Source organism: Olea europaea, chromosome 23, assembly GCF_002742605.1.
Source record: "Olea europaea var. sylvestris chromosome 23, O_europaea_v1, whole genome shotgun sequence".
Classification (NCBI taxonomy): Eukaryota; Viridiplantae; Streptophyta; class Magnoliopsida; order Lamiales; family Oleaceae; genus Olea; species Olea europaea.
This window is the reverse complement of record NC_036259.1, coordinates 1,611,196-1,636,662: the sequence shown is the minus strand read 5'-3', so window position 1 is coordinate 1,636,662 and position 25,467 is coordinate 1,611,196. Positions and strand designations below refer to the sequence as shown.

The 25,467-nt window shown below is 34.3% G+C and overlaps 2 protein-coding genes across 3 annotated transcripts; both read left to right on the top strand.

Annotated features, from left to right (window-relative positions):
- The first annotated feature begins 611 nt into the window (after nt 1-611).
- On the top strand, nt 612-4,741 carry LOC111372100 (OPA3-like protein). Of its 2 annotated transcripts, none has more exons than XR_002698685.1 (2): nt 612-3,559; nt 4,122-4,191. XR_002698685.1 is itself a non-coding variant. In XM_022994270.1 (2 exons), exons 1-2 carry the CDS (start codon nt 893-895, stop codon nt 4,272-4,274), a joined length of 282 nt encoding a protein of 93 aa, XP_022850038.1. In that variant the 5' UTR covers nt 633-892; the 3' UTR covers nt 4,275-4,741. The 2 variants fall into 2 exon arrangements, 1 of the variants encoding a protein (XP_022850038.1); XM_022994270.1 differs by having other exon boundaries at nt 633-1,021; nt 4,122-4,741.
- A 1,741-nt stretch (nt 4,742-6,482) lies between these two features.
- On the top strand, nt 6,483-12,106 carry LOC111372098 (acyl-coenzyme A oxidase 3, peroxisomal). Its single transcript, XM_022994268.1, has 13 exons — nt 6,483-7,074; nt 7,546-7,663; nt 7,770-7,877; nt 7,974-8,146; nt 8,245-8,344; nt 8,679-8,753; nt 8,860-8,990; nt 9,678-9,813; nt 9,894-10,013; nt 10,176-10,322; nt 10,403-10,507; nt 10,628-10,729; nt 11,618-12,106. Exons 1-13 carry the CDS (start codon nt 6,566-6,568, stop codon nt 11,864-11,866), a joined length of 2,073 nt encoding a protein of 690 aa, XP_022850036.1. The 5' UTR covers nt 6,483-6,565; the 3' UTR covers nt 11,867-12,106.
- Nucleotides 12,107-25,467: the final 13,361 nt, after the last annotated feature.

Below are 25,467 nucleotides of genomic sequence, written 5' to 3'. Positions count from 1 at the left end.
TTTGGCACGTAAATGCAAACTTTAGAAGGAAATGGAGGTGATCACAAATGGTCACTAACGTTTGTCGAAAATATTAAATTTTATTTTATATTAAAGCGGGAAAAAATAAAATTTTCTCGCTCTAAGATAAGGTTACAAAAAAGCTTAATGATAAAGCAAAACTTATATCTCGTGTCTCTCTGTTTCGGTAGGGACTTGTTAACTTTGTCTCAATCGAATTCAATTATCATAGGAGAACATTTAAATTAACGAAATCCAGTAACTCATCGATCTCCTTTTTAACATAATAAAATTTGTTGCTTGCACTATCATTGGCTCAGGAATAGGAAGGGTTTGCATTGAGACGAACGCATATGATGTTAACTATACTCATATTACCTCTATGATCGAATGGTTCAAAGATTAATTTGTATTTCATAATGACTCCAACACATTATGGAGAATAAAATAAAGAATACAATCAATCTAGTCCAATAAAACTTAAAATTTTACCATAAAACGCAAATGTGTAGACGACCTTGTTTCCATTTCGAAGAATAAAATTATATTATCAAAAATAATACGAGCATTAAGTTGGATAGATATTTATATGTATGTGTCAATTGGGAAATTTTTAGTGCACACGAATATTCCATTTCGAGTATATGGTCTTTGGAAAGTGGGCACAAAAATACAAATCGAGACCTTTCGTAATGAACTTTTCAGTTGAAATAAAATTGTCGTAGGTCTCACCATTGTCGATTCGAGTTTAAAGATTATCAAATGAAGTCGACCCACTTTCTCAGTCATTACATCGAACACCTGGTGTGTACCTGGATTCCTTTCAAATCCCAACATCAGCATATATTAATCCATTCGCATATTATACATAGCTTGGAATTTGCTGGTAGGTATGATATTGCCAGTGTTCAAGCTGGGCACACTTGCGCTGAAAACGCTTTGCAAACCCATTGGCAAACGCATCAAGAAAAAGGCGGGCCTGAACCCCAAGTTCAGGCAATCCATAATCAACATTGCCCAGGTCCGTATCTCCTCCACTCAACCAGAAAATGATGTGCGCATAATAGAAGAGCTGAAATTGTTAAATTCTTGGTTTGTTGTGATCGAAATGCGATTAAGTCATAATGATTTTAGTTATTCGTTATATTAGCGGTTTTAAGATTATCTTTTTGCAGAATCTTGTTTGCGGGCATAAGAGGAAGAACGTAGATATGTTCTCAAACACATTTTGAAGGGATAATCATGTAACGGTTGATATGTTTATTTTAAGTCAAACATGATGACACTTAAAATTGATCACCTTTTATTTCCTTCACATTGACAAGAATATCATTAACCAATGTCTGTCAAATAAAAATCAACATGAATTCTACCAAAGCACAGATATAGCAAAAGAAGTGTTTGAACAGAAATTAATGAACAAAAGACAGTTTTCTAAATAAATTTGAACAATAACCGATGGGGCAAATGCTCAAACAATTTTTCAATAAACAAGTCCAATTACGATTAAAATTTGGACCTTGTTACATGTAATCAAGGTTTACATAAGAGATTATATAATGCCACAAGACACCTTATTATCTGTCTATTTTAAATACAGTCAACTTTTTCATTCAATCTTTTTCCTTTAGAACATTTTCGGTAACTGCCTATGTACCATCTTTATATACAAATAGCAAAATCTTTAAAATTTTACAATATTTCAATTAACAATTCCCAAAAATCAACAATACTTAATCCTAATAACCAAACTTAATTAAAGGTTAAAGAATTAACAATTTTCTAATAAGCGATTCTAACTAAGGTTTAAAACTTCCAATCAAGAGTCACCATTATTGCTTCCTAAACGGTGAAAATAACAATTCAATGAGGAATGGGTTCTTGTGGTTCTAACTCAATATCCACTTGCAAAGAATTAACGTCGTATAGTGAAAAATCAACCATAACAATAAAAAGATAATTTTCTTGAGTATAAGTGCCTATTAGTACTTTGAATGGTCATCCCTAATTTCCAAATAATAGAGTAGTCAACTCTATCATACTTCGAAGTAGATTAGATGCTTCCAATCTCTGATGTTCGGACTCTTCGAAATAATCCGAGTACTAGTGTTGTACACGGCACAACATAAGTATGGGTATGGGATATGTGTTGGATCCTCCAAATTTCAATTAGACACTTCATTGTTTTTGCTTCTTCTTCTTTCTTTTTTTTTTTCTCTTTTCTTTCCCGTTTTTGCTCTCTATAAACCTAGCATCGCCGCCGAGAGAGTGGAGAAAGGCGGGGACGATAGGTTTTCCCTTCTCTTCTTATTTATTTTTTCTTTCCATTTCTTCCTTTTTTTTCCGTCTTTCTCTCTCTATAATGGTGGTTTAGGGTTTTGTTCGTATAAAATGAAAATAGGTTTCATATAGTGATACTTAATGCTCCACTAAATCCAAATTGCAATCAAATCCCTCATTTTTATTTTATAACATTTAGTAATTCTCATAATTGAAAACTAAACTCCAAAATTCTATGTTATTCGTCTTAACCTCTTATTCAATATCAATTTTCTTCTTTGTGAATAATTTATTTTGGTCTATTCAACATGAAATCTTGAATTAGTAAAAAAAATTGAAATTTGAACGTAACCCATGTACCCATGTTCAAAATCTGAACTCTTTTCAGCAATATTTCCGTATCCTACATTTTATAAAATAAAAGATTTAACACTTAGATACATACCCGAACTTGACACCCATACCCGAGTCCGAGTATCATAGCTTCTAATGATGCACACATAAAGCCGGTAAAAAATACACCATGCCTTATTCGTACCAAATTCGACCAGAGGTAGTGGAAATGCTTCTATTGATATCGTCAAGTTGAGAAAAAGAATGAGAAAGACGGAGTAATTTTTGGAATTGGAACACTATGTGCCTTCGTAAAGAAGAGATTAGGTGGGTTTGGCTTTAGGGCTAGGACTTGGATTGCATTTTTCTTTACATGGACTGCAATTTTTTGGAGTCTGATTAATTTCATAACCATTTATTAGGACATGACTTTGTTTCAGAAAAATCTTGCACCTTAATATTTACCAGTCCCCTGGTGGAGACCTCTCTGAAGAACTTGGCATCTATCAAACTAATCATTTGTTTTGTGTAGCATAACAAGTATAGGAATGAAATCTGTTAGATTAGAATTAGTTTAACTGATTAAATATCAGTTCCATTATGCAGAAGTTTTTAGGTTGAGAAAAAACCTGACAACAATGAATTATGAGCAAACATTGCTAAAAAATCTTCAGTTTGCAACCCTAGCTAGTAAATGAGATGTCTTACAGTGATGCAGCAGGAAGCATTTTTGCTTGAAGGAGTATGCAGTAGTATCTGATAACAAAGCTGTCAAAACACTTGTTTTGGATTTGATATTAATGTAAAGAAATCAATGAATATCTTATACAGAGGAACAAGGTTCTCTCCTCTAGAATCATGTTATCATGGAGTCTCACTGAGAAGAATATGACACCACACTATGCACCAGAAGGAATCATTTAATCTAGGATCTAGATATCAAAAGGTAACAACTTTCCCGCACTTCCATAACAATATTCAATACTCGATATTTTGTTTCAATTTGATATTGTACCAATTTCTCAACTTCTGATGTTCATGTCGTATTCAGCGTCTTGGGTCTGCTTTAGTGCCCTTTGACGGCCTTCCAATGATGGTAAATAAGAAATAGAACAACTAAAAAGGATGCTCCTCATATCCATGAAATGAAGATCATCTACGCTTGTTAGTTTGGTTATTCAATTGCTTAATTTTGATGATTTGATTGATAACTTTGCTTTTATTAAATCAATAAAATACACTTGTCTCTTATGTTTCCAAAAATGGGTATTTGATACAACGCCGTTCTAGGATTCTTACATCAAACATCTGGTTTTCTAGATATAAGGACTCTTCAGGGCCCGCAGGGGGTGTGGGGTATTAATTTTGCAAATTTAAATGTGATAAAGGAAAATTTTGACAGTCAAATTAATGGGAACAGGTACACATAAATTTTGCAACATTTTCCACTGACAGAATCACATTTCCATCTTCTACAACCTTCCTTCCTTCCTCTGATTCATTAACAGGCTAACCATCGGTTCAGAACAACTGTGCAAAGGCATATTTATGGTCAGGCAACGGATGTTGCAATTCGTCCTCTAAATGAAGAAAAAGCTGTTCAAGCTGCTGCAGACCTTTTAGGCGAACTCTTTGTGTTTTCGGTATTGTTGTCACTTTAACTTTTGAATTGGAAAATTTCAATAATTTTTATTTGTTAGTGTAACTAGCATATGCATCTACAGTACATCCAATTTGTTAGATGGTTTCAATTATGGCATGTCAGTTTTCTATTTAATTGCAGATGGCTGGAGCCATAGATGTCACCGTTTCAAGGTGTAGATAATATTTCATTGTACCAATCTATCTTCACGCTTTAAAAAGTTCGAATTTTAACGTACCATAGTGAACGGCTGCCTGCCAATTAATTAAATAAATGAAATAGCGGAGTTTCTGTTTATTAAAGTTCTATTGTACTTTTTCACTTCAGCATAAATAATATGCTTGTTAACATGAAAATCTAAAAGCAAATTTAGATTAACATGCGTCTTTCGCGGGATTGAGTATGTTTTAGCCCCCTGTTTGACATCCTTTATCTCAAAACTCTTCTTTCTACATATTCATTTTTGACCCACACAATAAAATATTCTACAAGTAAATTCCAAAACTTTCCCTACTTTTTAATCACTCATTCTTCAAAAATTCACTATTCAAAACATTGAAAATCCCAAATAATGGCCATCAAATAGGGGCTTAGTTTGTCAGTAGGATGTCTGTGAGACATGGTTCTTACAATGAGACGGAGATGGTTTCAGAACCAAATTCAGAAGCCTAAACTGGATCCTCCGTCCTCAACCTTTAACTCTCTTTGCACTTCTATGCCAACCTTTTTTCGTTGCATTATTGCCCCCAAACTTTCATATATTGGTGCCTGTGGCCCCTAGTGACGGTTTTCATTCCAAATTTTTCGTCAAAGATCAGGGTTAAAATCGGGAATGGGCTTAGAACTGAAAATGAGCCTGTTAACTATGTGCTGAGTTCACCTACCTTGTTAGATTCGGCATACAGAACTGAACTTATTGAATGTGCATTCCTTTATTTTAGAAAACTTCTTCACTGACCACAGGTAATTGTCTTCAACTTGAACAAGGAAAAACTAAATGTAAATGTCGAAAGAAGAAACAAAGCAAACAAAAAGAAAAGGCTTCATGTTCAACCTTCTGGCATTAGCATCTGGAAGATTGGAGATAGTCATGCAAAGAAACAAAGGTGTAATTTATCCACGCTAGAAATATACTTTCCATTTGACTCCAGTTAACCCAAATGAATGTGATCTTTATGTCTACTTAGTGATTATTCCAAAACTTGCCAAAACAGACATGGTTGGCATACTTGCAAAAATTGCATACTGAGACAGCAAAGAGAGAGAATGCTTTTGGAACATGAAGTATATACACCTTGAACTATATTGTTGAAATTGTGTAAAGTAAACCGGTCAAATGTATAAAAAAAAAAGTTAGTGATCTCTCGAAATGTTTCACTAACATAAATAGAAAAGAGGTGAATTTAATGTTGATAATAAAAAATGAAAATATGTCGATTATTTACACTGCAATAGTGAATGCTCAAACCCATAAATGCTTTGGTACTCCACTATTTATCATTAAAGTCAAATCCATTTCAATTATATGTTGGTATTTTCTCTCGAATACCCTATTTATTTAGTTCGGGTCCCCAGACGGGACTCGTCTTGGGGCCACAAACATAACTCTCTCATAACTTTTTCTTACAATTTAATTAAAAAAATTTCAAAAAAAAAAAATCATGTTTCAAAAATTTTCTCCCACACAAGTGATATTTATATATTCTGTATATTCATTTTTTTTTCTTCCTCATGACAATTATAAATTTTATTTTAATATTAAACATGTTATTGAAGTTTGAGTAAATGATAAAGATCTATTTAAGGTTTATAACAATAACATAGAATATAGACAGTAACACAGATAATAACATATGATTATATCAGTGAAATTTATCGTTCCATTTCAAAACTACGATAAAATTTAGTGACTAAGGAATGAAATATAGTAACCTAAATGAGATATTCCTTGCCTAGGAATTTTAGAGTCGGCGGACACCGTCTGCTTTTCATCAGGTTGTGGTGTACGTATATAATGATTTACATACATATAATGTGGTGAAATATGATTGGATCAAAATTTCCTCAATCAAACTAAAAAGAAAAAGAAAACGCTTCTCTATTATATTTTTGATACCCCATTGTATGTAAAATATTATATAACTCTATTAGGTATAAGTTAGCATTATTCGCTTCCTAAATCCACCTGATCCTTTTTTTTTTTTTTTTTTACATTGTACATGTAAATAAGAATTTCGGCGGCGCCTCCTAAAAATTCCGAATAAGAGTGAGGACGGCAGCTGCTATTGATCCACTATTTAACGTAAAGCAATGGAGAAAGAAATACATCTTCTGCAATTCATTACTATCAACTCTATGGAAAAAGTTAATTTCAGAACCCATATTTTAAGCGAGCACCTCCAAAACCACCGCCATGCAACCACCGCCACAATTTCCGCCTCACCATGCTTCAGCTACGTGCCACCGGAAGTTTCCGAACGACCCTTTTCGTTCGACGTGACTTCAATGAGGAAACTGATGGATGGGCACAATTTTGGTGACAGGGACTGGCTTTTTAATCTCATGGTACAGAGCGAACTTTTCAATCCAAGGCTAAGGGGTGGCAAAATATTTGTCATGCCGGATTATAATCACTCCATGCAGCAGCAAAGAAAGATCACTATGAAGAGAATTGAGTATTTACTGGATCATGGGGTGTTCAAGGGGTGGTTGACAGGTAAAGGGCCTGAATCTGAGATGAAAAAGTTTGCTCTTTTGGAGGTTATTGAGATTTTTGATTACGCTCTTGCTGTCAACATTGGTGTGCACTTCTTAACGTGGTATGTTCGATGTTTTATGATATTATTTTTGTGGTCATCTTAATGGGGTTTTCAGGTACATCATAGTTGTTAAATTAGGAAAACGTACAATTTTGACAGGTTGAGTGACTTGCATTTTACAGTTGTAGCTGTACCCTACTTCTCTCGCCTCACAGTTTTCATTACTTGCATTTGTGAATTTGTGAAAAATCCCAATTTTGGGTTTTGCTTGATAAATTGGTATGCCCTCTTTTTAAAAAACGAATTATTTTAGATTGAGAATTCTGCATGGTGGAGTAAATAGTGGAACCTGACTCGTAAAATTCTTCCCTTGTTGCACGAATTTGGTAATTTTTATCACTTCTATCCATCTTTAGCTGAGCTCATGTTTAATATGTGGATGGTTGAGTCTCTTGAGTCGTCTTTTGAGAGTCTGAAACTAGTTGGATTAAATCAGTAGCTGGTTAACTGCTTCATTGTTGACAATTCCAGGGGCGGTGCTATCCAATTTTTTGGCACAAAGAGACATCATGATAAGTGGTTGAGTGCGACAGAAAATTACTTGATTAACGGATGCTTTGCCATGACAGAATTGGGGCATGGAAGCAATGTATGTAAAGAGTGTTCAATTGATTAGCATCAGACATATGGCCTGTCAACAGAATTATCCTCTATTTTTACTTGGTTATCAACACATTTTGAGTCAATTTTTCCAGGTTCGAGGCATTGAAACAACAGCAACTTATGAGGCAAACACGGGAGAGTTTGTAATCAACACTCCATGTGAATCAGCTCAAAAGTACTGGATTGGTGGTGCGGCTAACGTAATCATTCATCCAACTAGTGATTTCCATTCATTTTCGGCATTTAATATTCTTTTTACTTCACTCATATCATGCTCTCCCTTGAATGTATCTTAGCATGCGACACATGCAGTAGTTTTCTCTCAGCTAAATATTGACGGAAAAAATCAAGGCATCCATGCTTTTATCGCCCAGATCAGAGATGAAAATGGGAATATCTGTCCCAATATTCGGATTGCTGATTGTGGTCATAAGATTGGTTTAAATGGCGTTGACAATGGTCGAATCTGGTATAGATGATTCTCTTTTGTGGCTACACGAACCATAAATTTTATGTTATCTGGTAAATGAGTGTGGTCTGATGGCTTTATCATTTTATACTTGTCAGGTTTGACAATCTTCGCATTCCTAGAGAAAATTTATTGAACTCAGTTGCTGATGTTTCTCCGGATGGAAAATATTTGAGTGCAATAAAGGACCCAGACCAGGTATTACACTTGAGTAATTGTTCACCTCATGATTTTTCTTTATCACGGGTCATATGATTTTGTCTTGCTGCAGTTTCTTTTNGTTTTTTTTTTGGTTTTTTTTTTTTTTTTTTTTTTGGGTCTGGTGATAATTTCATACACCATGAGAATTTATTCGACATTGACCAATAAACCTAATGAAAAGATGACGGGAGATTGTTGAGAAATGTGTTGAAGCAAATTTATTCACAGAATCACAGCATTTTATGAATAAATTTCTTGTTTGCTTCCTTTCGGTCAATTCTATATTAACTTTCTATTCAGTGGAATTTCATATGCTTTGATTTATCTGCAGAGATTTGCTGCATTCATGGCAACTTTGGCATCTGGAAGAGTTACTGTCACAGTTAGTGCCGTGTACTCTGCGAAGGTGGTCACTATTGTCATAACATTTTCCAATAATTTTAGTAGAGTGCAACATCCAACTACGATTACTCTAGCCTTAACTGATATCTTACCTTAATTTCTCCCATCAGGTTAGTTTAGCAATTGCCATAAGATATGCACTGACAAGGAGAGCATTTTCAATTACTGCAAATGGTCCTGAACTCCTTTTGCTTGATTACCCCAGCCATCAGCGTCGCCTCTTGCCCCTTCTTGCCAAGACGTAAGTTTGTACAATTTCTTCAGAAGTTGGAAATAATCGGTGTGAGTGAAAAATTGCCCGTACTATTTAATGTATAAGTTTCCCAGCGTGTAAATGAGCTACGTGTATCTAGTCTTGTCGTGCTACATCCCATTGTCATATTTGAGCTTCAGTTTCCATATCGACAAGTCAACTATCACTTACATGACCAAAGAGAGACAGGAATGTTGTGAACTTCACCAGAGTGGTCTCTTATGGTTCGAGCCCGGGCTTATGGATAAGGAAGGGAGGGAAGGATACATCAGACAAGTCAGTATCCTCAGGCCTAATAGGTTTCAGATAGTTACCATTTATCTTAACCAAAATAGAGGCTTTTTTGAAAGCGCCATTATCGTTCAAGCAATTTCCTGCTGGGAGAGAAGATTTTACCTAAGTTCTCATCCATCTTTCATTTTCCATGACTAATAATTAAGGTAGATGAGCAGCTATAGTTCACTCTATACTCCTTACATTTGAAATCATTTAAATCAACTTCAGCATGACATTAAAATTTGGCTGCTCTATATGCTCTGTAGCTTTCTTATACTTATGATGTGAAATTTGCTAATTTTTATCAAAAAATCAACTGCCATATGGATATATTTATGCTTTTGTCAATGAGAATTAACAATATTGTAAAACAAGAAAGGGTGTGTTCTGGTGCTCCAGGTACGCTATGAGCTTTGCTGGTAACTACTTGAAACTGCTGTACATTAAGAGGAGTGCTCAACTGATTAAAACCATCCATGTTGTATCCAGTGCATTCAAGGCCACTCTGACGTGGCATAACCTGCGAATTCTTCAGGTAGCCACGTTCATTATAGCTAAGCATTTTTTGAGTCATTGATAAGGTTTCCTCCTCATATCGCATTACATATGATACAGGAATGCCGTGAAGCCTGTGGTGGGCAAGGAATGAAGACAGAAAATCGAATTGGCCAACTGAAAGGTGAATATGATGTGCAGTCTACTTTCGAGGGTGATAACAATGTTCTTATGCAACAGGTATAGTAAACTGATCGTTGCATACAAATGGCATTAATGCAATAGACCCATTGACATTGAAACATATGTGGTTCCCCCATGTGTGTGTTCATTAAGTTATTGGTTTTATATAGCTTTCAAATCTTCTGTAGCTTCAGGATTTCATCAACACGTTTGATGCAGGTTAGCAAGGCTCTGCTGGCAGAGTATATGGCAGCCAAAAAAAGAAATAAACCATTCAAAGAGTTGGGTTTAGAACATATGAACAAATCATGCCCAGTTATTCCAACTCAGCTTATCAGTTCAACCCTGAGGAGCACTCAATTTCAGGTACTGACAAGTTTCTGCTTTATTCATTTCTTAGAAGAGTTGTCATGAATCTCATAGGGAATTTTAATGGTCTGTGACAGAATGATATCTTCTGCCTGAGAGAAAGAGATTTATTAAACCGCTTTGCTGCTGAAGTCTCGCAATACCAAGCACAGGGAGAAAGTAAAGAGTCTGCATTTGTATTGGTAAGAACACTTAACCCCCCCCCCCCCCCCCCCGGGCNNNNCCCCCCCCCCCCCCCTCCCCGGGGTCATGGTCTCTATGTCTCAGGCTCTTTGTTGATTACATTTATTGTATTCCTGAAGAGTTACCAGGTCGCTGAAGATCTGGGAAAAGCATTCTCGGACCGTGCAATTTTGCAGTGTGCTATTGAAGCCGAGAATAATGTGACAGATGCATCCCTTAAGGTATGTGGGAACCTTTTCTTGTAAAGAGTTGATTTGATGGTCATCTAGTTTTCACATAGAGGTCCTAAGATCAAAGGTTCTGCCTCGGCGCCTCGCTTTCCCTTGAGCACTTGGGGCCAAGCTATGCAACCTACGCCGCCCACCCAAACTGAACCCCCAGAAAGATGCGAAATAAATAAATAAAATTTATGTACTGGATGTTTCTGTAATTTAAATTTGGTTCGAATTTAAAATTGTTTGGAGTATGACTCAAATAGGAGTCTTTGGAAGAGGCGTATTCGACTTAGACTAGGAGAATATTAACCTAGAACTTAAGGAAACTAAGTTGAATCAGAAACAAAATCCTGTTGAATTTGGGTCTCCTAATTATAATATATTTTCTTGCCTTTTAGGACTCTTCTAAAGTTGACCTATAAATACGAGGCTCATCTAGTCAATTTGTAAAAAGTAACATAGAAGCAGTATCGCTAGTCTGTCTTGTATTCTCCATACTATTGAATTAATAACCATCGTTCCTCTGCGTTTACCCTTTGTATTCTTTCTTTACAAATTCAATCTTGTGTTTTCATGGTGTGATCTAGTATACTTCAATATTGTCATTAAATCTCGTTCTTTATAATCCGATTTGGAATTAACATGCGTTATTAGAGTTTCTGCGCCCAACAAGAATGTCCTTAAGATTTAACATTGTCTTTGCATTGTCAATTAGTGCATCCACTGTTGTATCTAATTACGTCTTTTCACTTACATCAAGGCTTTATGTTTTAACAAACGCCTGTATGCAATTGCATGCTTTTATTAGCCTATTTCACCAAAAATGAGAATCTTAAGTAGTAACATGGACAAACTGAAAGTTTTGCATTAACAGAAATTTACACATTTTTGCAGAGTATATTGGGTCTTCTGAGATCGATGTATGTGCTGGTCATAATCGAGGAAGACTCTGCATTTCTCCGATATGGGTACTTATCAACAGACAATGCTGCTGCTGTGAGAAAAGAAGTCGTAAAACTTTGCGGTGAAATCAGACCTCAAGCACTTGCCTTGGTTAGTTCTTTCGGTATACCAGATGCTTTCTTGAGTCCGATTGCCTTTGACTGGGTTGCGGCAAATTCCTGGTCCACCATTGAGAACTAGTTCTCTATAAACTGTATTGGTATAATATTTTAGTCCGTGAAGTTCATCTGGTGAAGAAGTTAAACAATCAATAAATGCTTGAATTGGAGGGGAATTTGAAAGGAAAATATAGCTGGAGAGTTCAGAAGCCCTGAAATTTGTGTAGAAACCCAGACTGCTCAAAATTTGGGTGGTGGTTGATAGTCCAAGAATAACTAATCAAGAGGGAAGTGAATTGATTTTTAAAGCTGTTTTGAGAAGTAATTTCAAATTAAGTAAATGACAAACGCATTGATATATATATATATATATATATATATATATCTTCACTACATTAATTGACTTATACTGCAATCAAAACCCTTAAAACATTTTTGGTGACGTGCAAACAAAAAAAACTCCAATTCTTATACAATATTGAGATTCCAAAGATTTTAAAAATGGTTTTACAATGAAATTTCTCGCTTAGTAAATGATAGCTATCAATTAGGTACCAAGAGAGACTAAAATTTCAATGATTAGAAATGAATAATAGCTCAAGTGTTAGATGAAAAACTTTGATGAATATGATAATTTAAAAGTTTGATTCAATCAATCAAAATCTTTCAATACAGAGATTCAAAAATGTAATTTAAGTTCAAAGATTTGCTAAAACATTTATCTTTAATTCACTTGAAGGACCTTACATTGCTTGTAAAAGAGAATCTATTTATGGTGGATAATATGTACAATTTTCTGTAAGTTTGGATGATAGATCGATCAACCGACAAAAGTTCGAATAACCCAAAATATAGTCGTTGGGCTAAAGGGTTAGAAGTTAGAGCTGTCAAATTTTTGAACCATTGCATTTTCAATCAATCGGATGACACCTTCAATCGATCGGGTTCGGTTGACTGATTGACCGGTTCTCCAGACCAATTTTCTTGGTTTGTCCCCAGTTGGGACGATCCAAATGTTTCAAGAAATACGAACTCTTGAAAAGTATTTTTCAACTAGTTTTTCAAGATAAATAATGTTTTAAAAATATGAGATAAGTTCAAATATTCTTCTTCTTTTTTTATGACCGTGAGTGTTCGAACCAACTTACACGCACCTCGACCAATCCCACAAGACCTTGAAATTTAAAGTCAGGTACTCACCTCATTGGCCCTAAAGAACTCAAACTGATAACTATTTGGGAGCAAATCTAAAACCTGATCACAATATAAGTTCAAATATCATTTTGAAATGATAGTCTTGATTGTGATCTTATGATGACGATCAATCGATTTCTCATTGAATGCTTTGAAAACTATGATCACTTAAATTCAATGGTTGGTAAACAAGATTAAATTGTTTGTTATAGTCAAAACATTAAGGTTAAAGTCAACCATAGATCAACGGTTGTGTTTTATGTTTTCTTGTACGTTGCAATAAATTGGTTGAGATGTGAGTAATAGTGTTCTTGTAATCAAAACATGTAATTGTATCTGGTTGTGTAATGATGGTCAAATAGTATTACTCAAAGAAAAATACATATCAACCCCAATGGATGATAGGGCAAGTGCTCAACTGCCACAATGTAATTTCTTGTATGCTGTGTGCTATTGTATTACCTTTTCTTTAGGTCCATTGCATTCTCCCCTGGCCTGCATTTTTGCATTTTACTGCTGATGAGGCGACTGCACGGACAGTCCGTGTAACCTCCTCGACACTTTTCCAATTCAATTCTTTTCGGTAAAAAGGCATGGAAATAGTCAGACTCAATACGAACACCCTCTCCACCCTACCTATACTTGAATATCTTTCCCACATTAGCCCCAAAGTTTGTGCATGGTTGCAATATTTTACTTGCCACAAATTGGCATGCTATATGAGCTGTACACTGTACACTGTACACACTACAAACTATGAGATATTTCGGATATAACATTTGGTAATCTCTTTTTATAAATACTTTTGTATTCCATTAAATATTTGTTAAAGCAATTATATCTTATAATTACTGTGTTTAATAATTTCTTTTCTAAAGACTATTTTCTGGGCCTCTCGTCTCGTTTTTCTAAAGAGAAGGGAGAGGAGGAGCTATATTTATTATCATTAGGTCTTTTCTTGTAGTTACTGCTATCATTATTTAATTACATATTCTTCCATAAGTTCATAAAAATAGTGTCATATTCTATGTAAATCTCTGCATATTAACTTCATCAATTTGCCATCCATCTTTATAGAAAGCTGCATTCTTTTGCTTCGATCAACTGTCAACGTAAGGTATGAATGACAATTAAATATGTTTTCTGATTGATATCCTTCCAGATCCTCGGGGCAGAGCCGGTCTTGTGTTTGATGGGCCCTGAGGCGAACGATGAAAATTAGGCCCCCCAACGACAAAATTCAAAGGTGTATTATGCGACTCATTGCTAACTTAAAAAACTAACATTAAAACAACAGCGAAACATATCATAGAAACGATTTATATTATAAACCATTAAATCAAAAATTTCAAACAATTAGTTAAATACTATTCCTCTTGCTGTTTTAGAGGCAAAAACATCAATCAAATCTGAATAACTAAGCTGCTCAACCATTTCTCTTTCTATTGATAACATAGCCAACCCGTTTAATCTTTCTTGTGACATAGTTGATCGGAGATAAATTTTGATCAACTTCAATTTCGAGAAACTTCTTTCCGCAAATGCAATTGTAACCGGTACGATTAACAAAATTTTGTAAGCAATACAAGCATTTGGGAAACATACATCCAATGTCTTCATATAGCGTAACACTTCAATTGCTCTTGTTGCTTCATTTGGTAAATAAATTTTCAAGATTTGTAACTCCGAACACAAATCAGCTCCACTAATGTTCGAAAGCCCATCATGTTCAAGATATTTCTCAAAATTCATACAAGAATTCAACAAACTTGATAAAGTTGCACTCTTTAACCTCTTCAAATTAAACAAAAATCCAAATATATAATCATATTGTTTGAACTGTTCAAATGATTCCTCGAAGAAGATAGAGCTTGATCAATTATAAAAACAAAGTACTCAACTTTAAATGATTCTTCTGCTGATTGCTTTACCTCATTACTATAGTTTTCATCAAATTGTTTTTTTCTTTGAATTATGCGTTTTTTCTGTAAATACAACTTCAATTTCCATTTCGTTTGTCTTTTTTGTCGTTTCATCCATGGCAATGGCAAATCCAATTTCTGTATAATCTTCAAGAAATGAAACAAGTCCTTGCAATAGGTCGATAGCATGATCAATATCCATGGATTCGGTTTGAATAAATTTACTCACAATATTGACTGCATGCAACAGCCTGTACCAGATTACCATACCAAGCAAGAACTCAAAATTCTGAAGTTCATGTGTTGCCAACGACTCGGCTTCACTCTTTACTTTAGGATCTTCGTTAGTTTCTGTCAAAACAAGTAATGCTTCTCTTATCTGTGCAGTTTGCTCCATTACATGCTTCACACTCTCAACATGACTTTCCCAACGTGTTTGTGACAACGGCTTCACTGTCAATCCTTTTACATTATCTTTAAAAATTTGTCATCGCTTGGTAGAAGATGAAAACAAAGTGTAGATGCGTTGTATCACTCCAAAGAAGGATACAGTTTTGGAACAACAATTCACCATATCATATAACGCTAGATTTAGATTATGAGTGCCACATGGAGTATAGAAAGCTCGGGAATTCATTTCATGTACTCTTCTTTGCACACCTTTGTGCTTCCCACTCATATTAGATCCGTTATCATACTCTTACCCTCTAATGTCATCAATATCCAGATCGAGTTTGATCAAAGCCTTTTGAAGCTCGGTTGTAGGTTCAAGTCCTGTTGTGTCATCTACTTTCAAAAATTCAAGCCGATGTTCTTCAACTGTAGGTAAGTTTACCGAATCATCTACAAATCGTACTATTAAAGACATCTGCTCCTCCTGACTTGCATCTGGAGTATAATCAAGTATAACTGCGAAATATTTTGCATGTTTAACTTTCTTGACAATTGCACTTCTCACCTCATTAGCCAACAACTATATCAACTCATTTTGGATTTTTTTGCCAAGATACGTGTATTGAATCTCTTTTGCATTAGCACGTCGAAGGTGCTATTTCATTATTGGATCAAATTCACTAACAATTTCCACCATTTGTAAAAACAGACGATTGTTCTCAACATTTAGCCTCTTATCATCTCCTCGAAATGGCAAGGTGTTTTTGACAAGTCTTTTTACAATAGCGATTATCCTTATTAATACATGCCTCCAATGTTCTCTTTCCGCATCGATCAACAATTCCACACTTTTATCAATTGTAGTTTTTGTTCGAAGCCAATTTTCCAATTCAATCCAGCTAGTCATGCAACATAAATGCTCTTCATTTCCTTCATAACTTTTAATAGACCGATACAAATTATGTCAATCTTTGAATATATTGTTACCAAGTTGGCCAACTCTAGTAACATTTTTGGGTGTTTTAAACAACTTGCAACAAAAGCAAAAGATCATGTCCATAGATATTGAATATACTAGCCATCTTCTATCAATTGTTTGCCCATTTCGTAGCAATCGCTTATATTGTGAAGAATCAAAATGCCTATTTTTATAATCTTTCGGAAACAAGATGTCATCAACTCTTTTTGGACCCCTTTCAACTAAGTAATACCTTGTTCTCTGATCAATGATTTTTCAATTCTCGAGAACATCCAAATTTAGAGAAAAGCAACACTCTTCTTCCTTGTCATCTATTTCATTAACACATGCAGGTTTCATCACCTCTTCTTCCTTATCATCCACTACATTAACGTAGGTAGGTTGACTCACTTCTTCATCCTTATCATCTACTTTATTAACACATGCAGGTTCTACTTCATGCTCATTCAACGTATTCACATTGTTGTTTTTAAAGTACTTGTCAATATCCCCTGCTTGACTTAGAATTAATGAAATTTCATTTCGTTTCCTTTTTCTCTTTTGAGCACCAGACTCATATTTAGGAGGCATGGTGTATGAGTCTATATCTGATGCCCAATGATTAACCTAAAAAATAATTACAAAATATCTTAAATCATCACACAGTTAGAGTTTTCAATATAGTTATTATGTGTGCTTGTGCAATTATTGATCCTCTAATAATCAATCATATAAGTCAACCAGACCACAATTATATAAGCCGACAAGGCTTCAAACATTTTCAATTTCTTCAATAACAAGTTAAGGCAAACCATTTCTTACTTGACAAGTAGAATTTCGACGAAAACTGAGAAGTTACACCTTTAAGAATTCCACTGTCACAAGACTCACAACTCACGACCTTGAAATAAAAATTTCACATCAAACGCTATTACAAATATTAACATGATCATCAAATTACACGCTAATGCAAATATGAACATGATAGGAATATTGATCTCCATATTCAAATAAATATTATTGAATTATGGAATTGATTTAAGATGAAAGAATATAAGGAAGTTCAGAATTAATAAAAGTGTACGAAACATTTGTTTATATAGACAATAAATAATTCGCTAATCTTATCAATATGAGAAAACTAAACAACGTTAATTAAAGGAAAGAAAATTGAAATCCTAATATAAAAAAAAAAAACAAAATTCTATTATGATAATAACTAATTTCTAACCTATTTACATTAAAATTGTCCTATATTATATTCAGTGATGTGAACCCAACTCTAATCTTTATGATATTTGAATATACTCTCAATATGCTTATCGAAGATGTTGTACAGTAAAGAAAATTTCGGGTGTTTAAATGCACTTGTCTCTCAAATATCCTGAAGATATAGTTATTCATTTGCATCACGTTGTAATACAATGTTTCATCACAAAATGACATCCTACACATTCGTGGGGTGGGTGTTGGGGCATATATATGAATAAGAGTGATAGAGTGATATTCTACGACCTCGTCAATGAAAGCTATGCTTGTCTATATATATACCCCCTTCGACCACACTTCAAATGCTTAGAATTGAGCTACAAACTTTGATTCTGAATTCTAAATTCAAGAGTGCAGTCGAATATTCACCCCTTTTCAAGTGGAAACTTGGATGCCGACTAAAACCCAACCATGAATGTGAAAGTCTTAACAATTTCTTGTGTCACGAAAGTGTATTTCTAAGTTCCATGTGATTAGGTGTGATTACACAAACATGTTCAAAGTAAAATCATTCTTAGTCCAACCTTAAAATCCTTAAAAACAATATTCAAACAACATTTGATGAAATGAATGTGACTGCTTGGGATACAAAATTTCCAAAATCAGTTATTATGAAATAAATCATAGAAAGAAGCAGTGAGAGTGGATCACTACCGTTAACATGAATGTATGGAAAAACTTTCTTATTTCGTTTTTATTGCCCTTTTCATGTTTTGCAATCCACAAGGCTCTTTCGTTTGCTTTACCCTTTCTTTTTTTCATTTTTCTTTTTTGATAATATTATCTAAAATCCCCTTAGAGAGAAGAAAAATATGATATTGGGCCAACTCTAGCTATACACCTAAATTTCAATTTGATTTCCAAAATTAAAACTTCAATAATCCATTCAACTAGATTAAATGAATTAATATGTATCAAGAATAAATAATACTTCTAAAATAGAAAAATGAAAGTGAAACAAATTAATTTTTTTCGTGTATAATTTTTTTTTTTAATACAAGTTAAAAAAATCTATTGAAAAACAGAAATAAGGGTTATCCATTTGAAAAGACAAATGAAAAATGAGAAATGCTATTTTTACATACTGTTTTAATAGGTGGACGCTATTGGGTTCTGCAAAGAATCTGATATGGTATTAAGGAGAACCAACATCAAACTGAAGGTTACGGAAGATTCTACAAATGCCTTTTTTTTTTTTTGGAATGCCCCCTAATTTAGTTCATAAATTAACATTTTCAAAATGTATCTCTATTTTTTTCTGTTATTTTCTTTCTTTTTCTTCTATTTCATTTTCCTCTTTAGAGACTCCGATATGACTGAACCTAGGTGATGATTATCAAGTCTCACACAAAAGAGGTGAAAAAAAAATGCCAAAACAAATATATTCAACATCCAGTCACTAACAGGGTTGAACTTGGAAGCGGAAGAACTGAAGAAGGAGATGTCGAGTCGAAGCGTCGACTAAATCAATATATATGTATACATTTGTATTATGAGAGAGTAAGAGAGAGATACCTAGGGTTGAACTTGGAAGCGGAATAAGGAGATGTCGAGTCGAGGCGTCGAGCGAGAGAGACTTAGAGATGGCACATTGGCACTTCAGACGGAGAGAGCTCAGACGGGAAGCGTTTGCCGATTGGCTTTGGGGGGAAATGGATTTCAATTTGGGCATTTGGGGGAAATTGGATAGTGGATCGGGTTTAGTGGATTACAGGTGGGCTACTGAGCTTGAGCTTGAGAGTTTTGGGCTACTCTTGACTGCGGCCTGGGCTACCATTACTCCAAAAAAAAAAAAAAAAAAAACGGCCAACAAAATCAGGCCCCCTTGGATTTTGGGCCTGAGGAGCAGGCCTCATCCTCCTGGCCTCAGGATCGGGCCTACCCCAGGGGCCTAAATATTCGGATATGATAGTAGCTATAACATTAGAGCAACCGGATTCCATTATGTATATTACAATTTGTGTTGAGAATTTACTTAATCATACACGCTAAATACCTTAAATAAATTCTACTTCTCAAATCTTATCCGCTTATTAATATATGTTTAAGTGGGCTTGACCTGCCCATTAAACATATTGGTCCAATATTTAATTTAACTAACTTGAGTCTATTAATAAACAATCGAAGTAATTAATTTTACAAGTGCCCAACACTATCGCTTAACTAATGAGTAATATCATTTTCTATATCTCTTATTTGTGTGTGAACTATTTTAGGTTCCTAATCAAGATGTTTAACGACATAAATTATTATTATGATCTAATAAAAAATTAAAATACCTTTTTTAATTTATCATTAATTTGTCTAGATTAATTAATTCACATTCGTCATCTTAGGTTGATTTCTAACAATGTGTCTGGACAATACATGTCACAAGAAGTGTCATGTGGTATGAAAAAATCAAACTTAATTGCTCATTTATTGGTAAACTATAATTTCTTCGTCAATTTAATCCAATCAATTATAAGATATGGAAGTATGTCAATGTTGATTATCAATTATATCTTTCATTTCACTTTTAAATCAATATTAGTCGAAACCTTTTTCGACTTATGAACACATCTTGGCGAAGAATTTCGTTATTAACTTAATTGAATGAAACATAGATCATAATCTCTTACTATCTAAAAATAACAAATTCTTTATTGATCATTTACAACCTTCATATGATTCCTAAGATATCCGTACAATACTATATTAGCAAATCTTGGCAAAGCAGCATCCAATATAACCAAAGTATGAATATCCTCATAAAGGACTAATACCACTATCAAATGTTAGAAATTAACCATCAACGCTTAGATAGTTATCTATATGGAATCTCTCTAGTAAGTCTTCAATATTTTGTTCTCATAAAAAAATGCATGTATCAATTTAAATGTCACTACATTTTAGCTTGTGAAATCAACTACTCGCTTCATAAGTTAGAAATACCACACATGCTCATATATCTGTAATAATGAAATACCACACATAATGATATATCTATAATAATGATATCCGAATTATTTAAATCAGTATATAATTTATTCCTCACATTCAAAACTTTTTGTGGTTAACAAGTTATCAAATTTGAATCTACGGACTTTATTAATTTATTTTGTCATAATAATAATTTAATTCTTAGATTAATAGAGTCCATAACGTATTATTTAATTAAATTATTGTTATGACAAATAAAATTAATAGAGTCCGTAACGTGTTCATAAAGAAGGGCATAACGCTTACAATTTGCCTATTCATTTTGCTTTTGCTTCAGTAGAAAAGTTTTCAAGGATGTTATACTAAGGCCCCGTTTGGTAGGGATTTTTTGCCTCAAAAAATTGATTTTTTGACCGTTATTTTACTATTCAAGCCGTAATTTTTGACTTCTTCTCTCACATGTGGACTCCACTTTTCCTCTAACGGTCAAAAAATCAATTCTCAAAATCCATACCAAACGGGCCCTAAATTATTTTCCTTAAAAATTCTTTTAATCAGATAAAGTACTTCTTGAAATTTATATTAGTTGTCCTTGTTGGAAAAGATACTTCTAGCTTAAACTTGATGATTAGGGGAAATCTCAAGATTAAAATGCGTAAATTAGAGTTAAATGTTTGAACGTGCTAAACATATTATTGAAGTTTGAGTAAATTAGAGTTAAATCATTGAACAACCATTGAACTTTGGGCTATGTACGGCTTACTCATTGAATTTCAGCAAGCTTTCCCATGGTCACTCAACTTTGGTCCGTCTCTTTCACTACGTAGGCAACAAAAATTTTACATGGCATTTAAATCCATCCAAATGTTAAATGAAATGCGTCGCCATGTCATTAAAAGAAAAATGTCTCTTCCAAACACACCTTTACCAAATTGTCCATTGAGGTTTACAAAGAAAAAAAAAATGTAAATTGGAGAATAGAATAACAAGCTATCTATCTACCAGTTTATAATTATTGCTTTCTATTTATCGTAAAGTCAAACTCATTTAAGCTATATGTCGGAGATTTCTTAAGAATGCCTTATTTATTATTTTATTTAGTGCAGGCTCCCCAGACAAGGCTCTTGTCTTGAGGCCACAAAAATAATTTCTCGTAAATTTTTTCTTACATTTTAATGGTATTTTCAAAAGGAAAAAATTCCAAAAATTTTCTCCCATATAAGGGATATCTATATATTTTGTATCTTTATTTTGTGCTCCTCATGCCAATTTTTTTTTTTTTAATATTAAGCATATTATTGAAGTCTGAGTTAAGTATAAAGATCTCTGTAAAGTTTATGACAATAACATAGATATTTATCTTTTTTAATCTTTTAATAGTAACATAGACAATTGTTGACCCCAAAAAGTACGCCAACAGATGTCGGTCCCACCCGCGCTTGCGTGGGCGAAAGTCCAACATGTTAAGACACGTGGACGGTCTAAACGAGCTGTTCAAAGGGGCGTGAGAGTAGCCCAACGACGCGGGACGGTAACGTTCGGAATCCGGCGGGTTATTCGTAATCCGGTTGTACAATAATTACCAACCGGCGCTTGTAAATGTATGTGTAAAAGTGTATAAATTCGATTTATATATTACAAATAACTGAGAGAGTTGAGTAAATGTAGTCTTTAGTATTGATTCTTGCATTAGCCTTTTGACATTATACAATGGATGTATTTATAGTGATACATATGGAATGGGGGCCCTTGGATGAAGTGGCACGTGGCCTCATCTCCTCAGTTTAAATGTCTGTTTTTAGGCATGGGATTTGACTTGCTAGCTTACGGCGCATTTATTGCTTTTGCAGGGCCTCCATGTTAGTGACAAGACTTGACCTTTATGCTTATAACAAACATTCCATCAATCATTCGAATAAGATCTGTGCAGGCAATCTCTTGGGAGAAGTGACCATGGAGGATGTTTCCTTGTGGTTGAGGCTCGCGCATCAACTTCGGGGCTTCGTCCATTCGAGGACCTCAGCTACAACCAAAAGCTTCCACGCCTCTGGCCATAGGCCTCGGTTAGAAGCAGTTCGGATGTAACCCACCTCGGCAATGTGGGCCACCTCGGCAGGAATGTCACGTAGATCAGGATGAGTGGGCCACTGGCCCAGATGAGTAGGACAGGTGTGACAACACGCAACAACAATAACATAATTCACAAACAAGAGTGAAATTTATCGACCCAATTTGAAACTATGTTAAAATTTAGTGAGTGATCAATTGAAATAAGTTAAAATATATAGTAACCTAAATGAGATATTCCTTGCCTAGGAATTGTAGAGCCGACCAACATAGTCTGCATCCTAAATCCATCCGATTCTTATTTTTATTTTTATCACAGAAGTTAGTGATAGAAGAAAATAGAATTTCAATTTGATAACAAATAAATGAAAACATGATGATTAAATATGCTGCAGTAGTGAAGCTTTTAACCTATAGATGCTTTGGTATTCCATTATGTATCATTAAAATTAAATTAATTTCAACTATATGTCAAAGTTTTCTTTAAAACACCCTATTTATTTAGTTCAGGCTCCAAAGATGAGGCTCTTGTCTTGCGGCCAAAAAATTAATTCCTCAGAAATTTTTCTTACATTTTATTATTATTTTTTCAAATAAAAATTCATTTTTCAAAAATTTTCTCCCCTACCATGGCTGTCTATATACTTTGTATCTTCTTTTTTTCCTTTTTCTTTTTTTCCAACTCATGACAATTATAAACTTTACTTTAATATTAAACATATTATTGAAGTTTGAGTAAAAGAATAAATGTCTCTAAGGTATATTAGTCTGTGACAATAACATAGACATTTATCTCTTTTAATATTAATACTGACAATAACATATGACAAAAATATAGACATTTATCCCTTTCAATAGTATCATAGACAATAACATATAACAAATGCCAGTAAAATTTATCTATCTAATTCGCAATTACGTTAAAATTTAGTGACTGGTCAATTGAAATAAATTAAAATATAGTAATCTAAATGAGATATTCCTTGCCTAGGAATGGTAGAGCCGGCTAACATAGTCTGCATCCCAAATCCATCTCATCTTTTTTTTTTTTTTTTTTTTTTTTTATTAGAAAAGTTAGTTATCTTCCCCTGAAAAAATTTACGACCATAAATAGAAGAAAAGAGAATGTAATTCGATAACAAAAAATGGAAAAATGTTGATAAAATAAACTGCAGTAGTGAATGCTTTATAATTCATGTAGGGATGGCAATGGGATGGCAATGGACCGAGTCGGCTCGACCCTTTAAACCACGAGCTCGGCTCGGGCTCGTGGCGAGCAGAGCTCGAGCTCGGCTCATTTTGCTCATGGGTCGAGCCGAGCCGAGCCCGCGAGCCGCTCAGGAACTCGTGTTTTTTTCTTTTCTTTTTTTGCACCTTTTTTTTTAAAAATTCAATTTTTTGAACCAGCTCGACTCGTGGGCACAAGGCCCACGAGCTCAACGAGCCGAGCGGCTCGGCTCGTGGGATCGAGCCCCTGCTCGGCTCGGGCTCGTGGCGAGCAGAGCTCGAGCTCGGCTCATTTTGCTCATGGGTCGAGCCGAGCCGAGCCCGCGAGCCGCTCAGGAACTCGTGTTTTTTTCTTTTCTTTTTTTGCACCTTTTTTTTTAAAAATTCAATTTTTTGAACCAGCTCGACTCGTGGGCACAAGGCCCACGAGCTCAACGAGCCGAGCGGCTCGGCTCGTGGGATCGAGCCCCTGCTCGGCTCGGGCTCGGGCCATCCACGAGCCGATGAGTCGCTCGACCCGTTTGACATCCTTAAATCCATGGATACTTTGATAATCCATTATTTATCATTAAAATCAAATTCTCTAACGTTTATGATAATAACATAGATATTTTATCTCTTTTAATAGTAACAGCGAAATTTATCGAATCAAATCAAAATTACGTTAAAATTTAGCATCTGATATGAATTGAAATTAAATTAAATTATAGTAAACTAATGGGGGTGTCCCCATTTCAGAGTTTTATAGATTTCTTAATATTTATAAATTCTCATGAATTGTGTGAAATTTGATAGAATTTAAAAGATTTCATAAGATTTGAATGGATTTCTATTTTGTAGATTTTAAAAGATTTTTATGGATTTTATAGATTCTGGGTAAAATTTATAAATATGCTTAACATAAGCCACAAATTTTTACTTCTTCTTTAACGACTCATTCTTACACATATGCACGTTAATAAATCACAGAAAATGATCGAATCCTTGTTCAATTGTTTGTTAAACATTGAATATTATAACAGAGCTTCAATAAAAAATACAACCAATATTCAACAAAATGCGAGAGTGGGAGAGGACAAAAATATGTAGTGTTAGACAATCAAAGTCGTAATCAATATGAATTAGTTCAAAAGGCCACAACCTTGTGAGATACAAACACACAGATGTACACATACATGACCACAAGGCAATTAATTTCATACCCCAATAATTCTCATTGACCATGCAGACACAAAAGAAAAAATTGTGGGATACCATTCTCACATGTCTTGGCTAGGATTTGCAGGTATATATAGAAAACACACAACTCTTTTCCAAGAAAAAGGAATAGGGTACAGAACTTGAAAGACGAAGCTATTCCAGTATGCATACTAGAAATCATAAATTACTATGATAATTTACAGCATATCTATAAAATAGTAAACAATATATAGCTTCAATAAGAAAAAATAAGTTCAATAAAAAATCACACCCAATATTCAACAAAAAATAGTAATCTTTCATAAATTATCATCAATTGAAAAGTTCTCATACACGATCTTTTCATAGTAGAGAAATGTGAGATAGAAAGAAGAACAAAATCTTGTTCAAGATGGGCGGGGGGAGAGAGAGAGAGAGGGCAGCAAATATGGAGAGAGGTGAGAAATGTTGTGAAATTTTTAGGTTTGGGTTAAAATTGTCACTGATTCTTTGTACTTATATTTTTACCTTGAAATCCTTCAAAATCTATCA

Bases quoted from the DNA above. Each gene is read 5' to 3' on its own strand.
- LOC111372100 (XM_022994270.1), top strand. From the start codon at position 893: ATGATATTGCCAGTGTTCAAGCTGGGCACACTTGCGCTGAAAACGCTT. The intron at 1,022-4,121 runs GTCCGTATCTCC...ATTCATTAACAG, and splicing joins CCATAATCAACATTGCCCAG to GCTAACCATCGGTTCAGAAC.
- LOC111372098 (XM_022994268.1), top strand. From the start codon at position 6,566: ATGGAGAAAGAAATACATCTTCTGCAATTCATTACTATCAACTCTATG. The intron at 7,664-7,769 runs GTATGTAAAGAG...CAATTTTTCCAG, and splicing joins AATTGGGGCATGGAAGCAAT to GTTCGAGGCATTGAAACAAC. The intron at 10,014-10,175 runs GTATAGTAAACT...CGTTTGATGCAG, and splicing joins ACAATGTTCTTATGCAACAG to GTTAGCAAGGCTCTGCTGGC.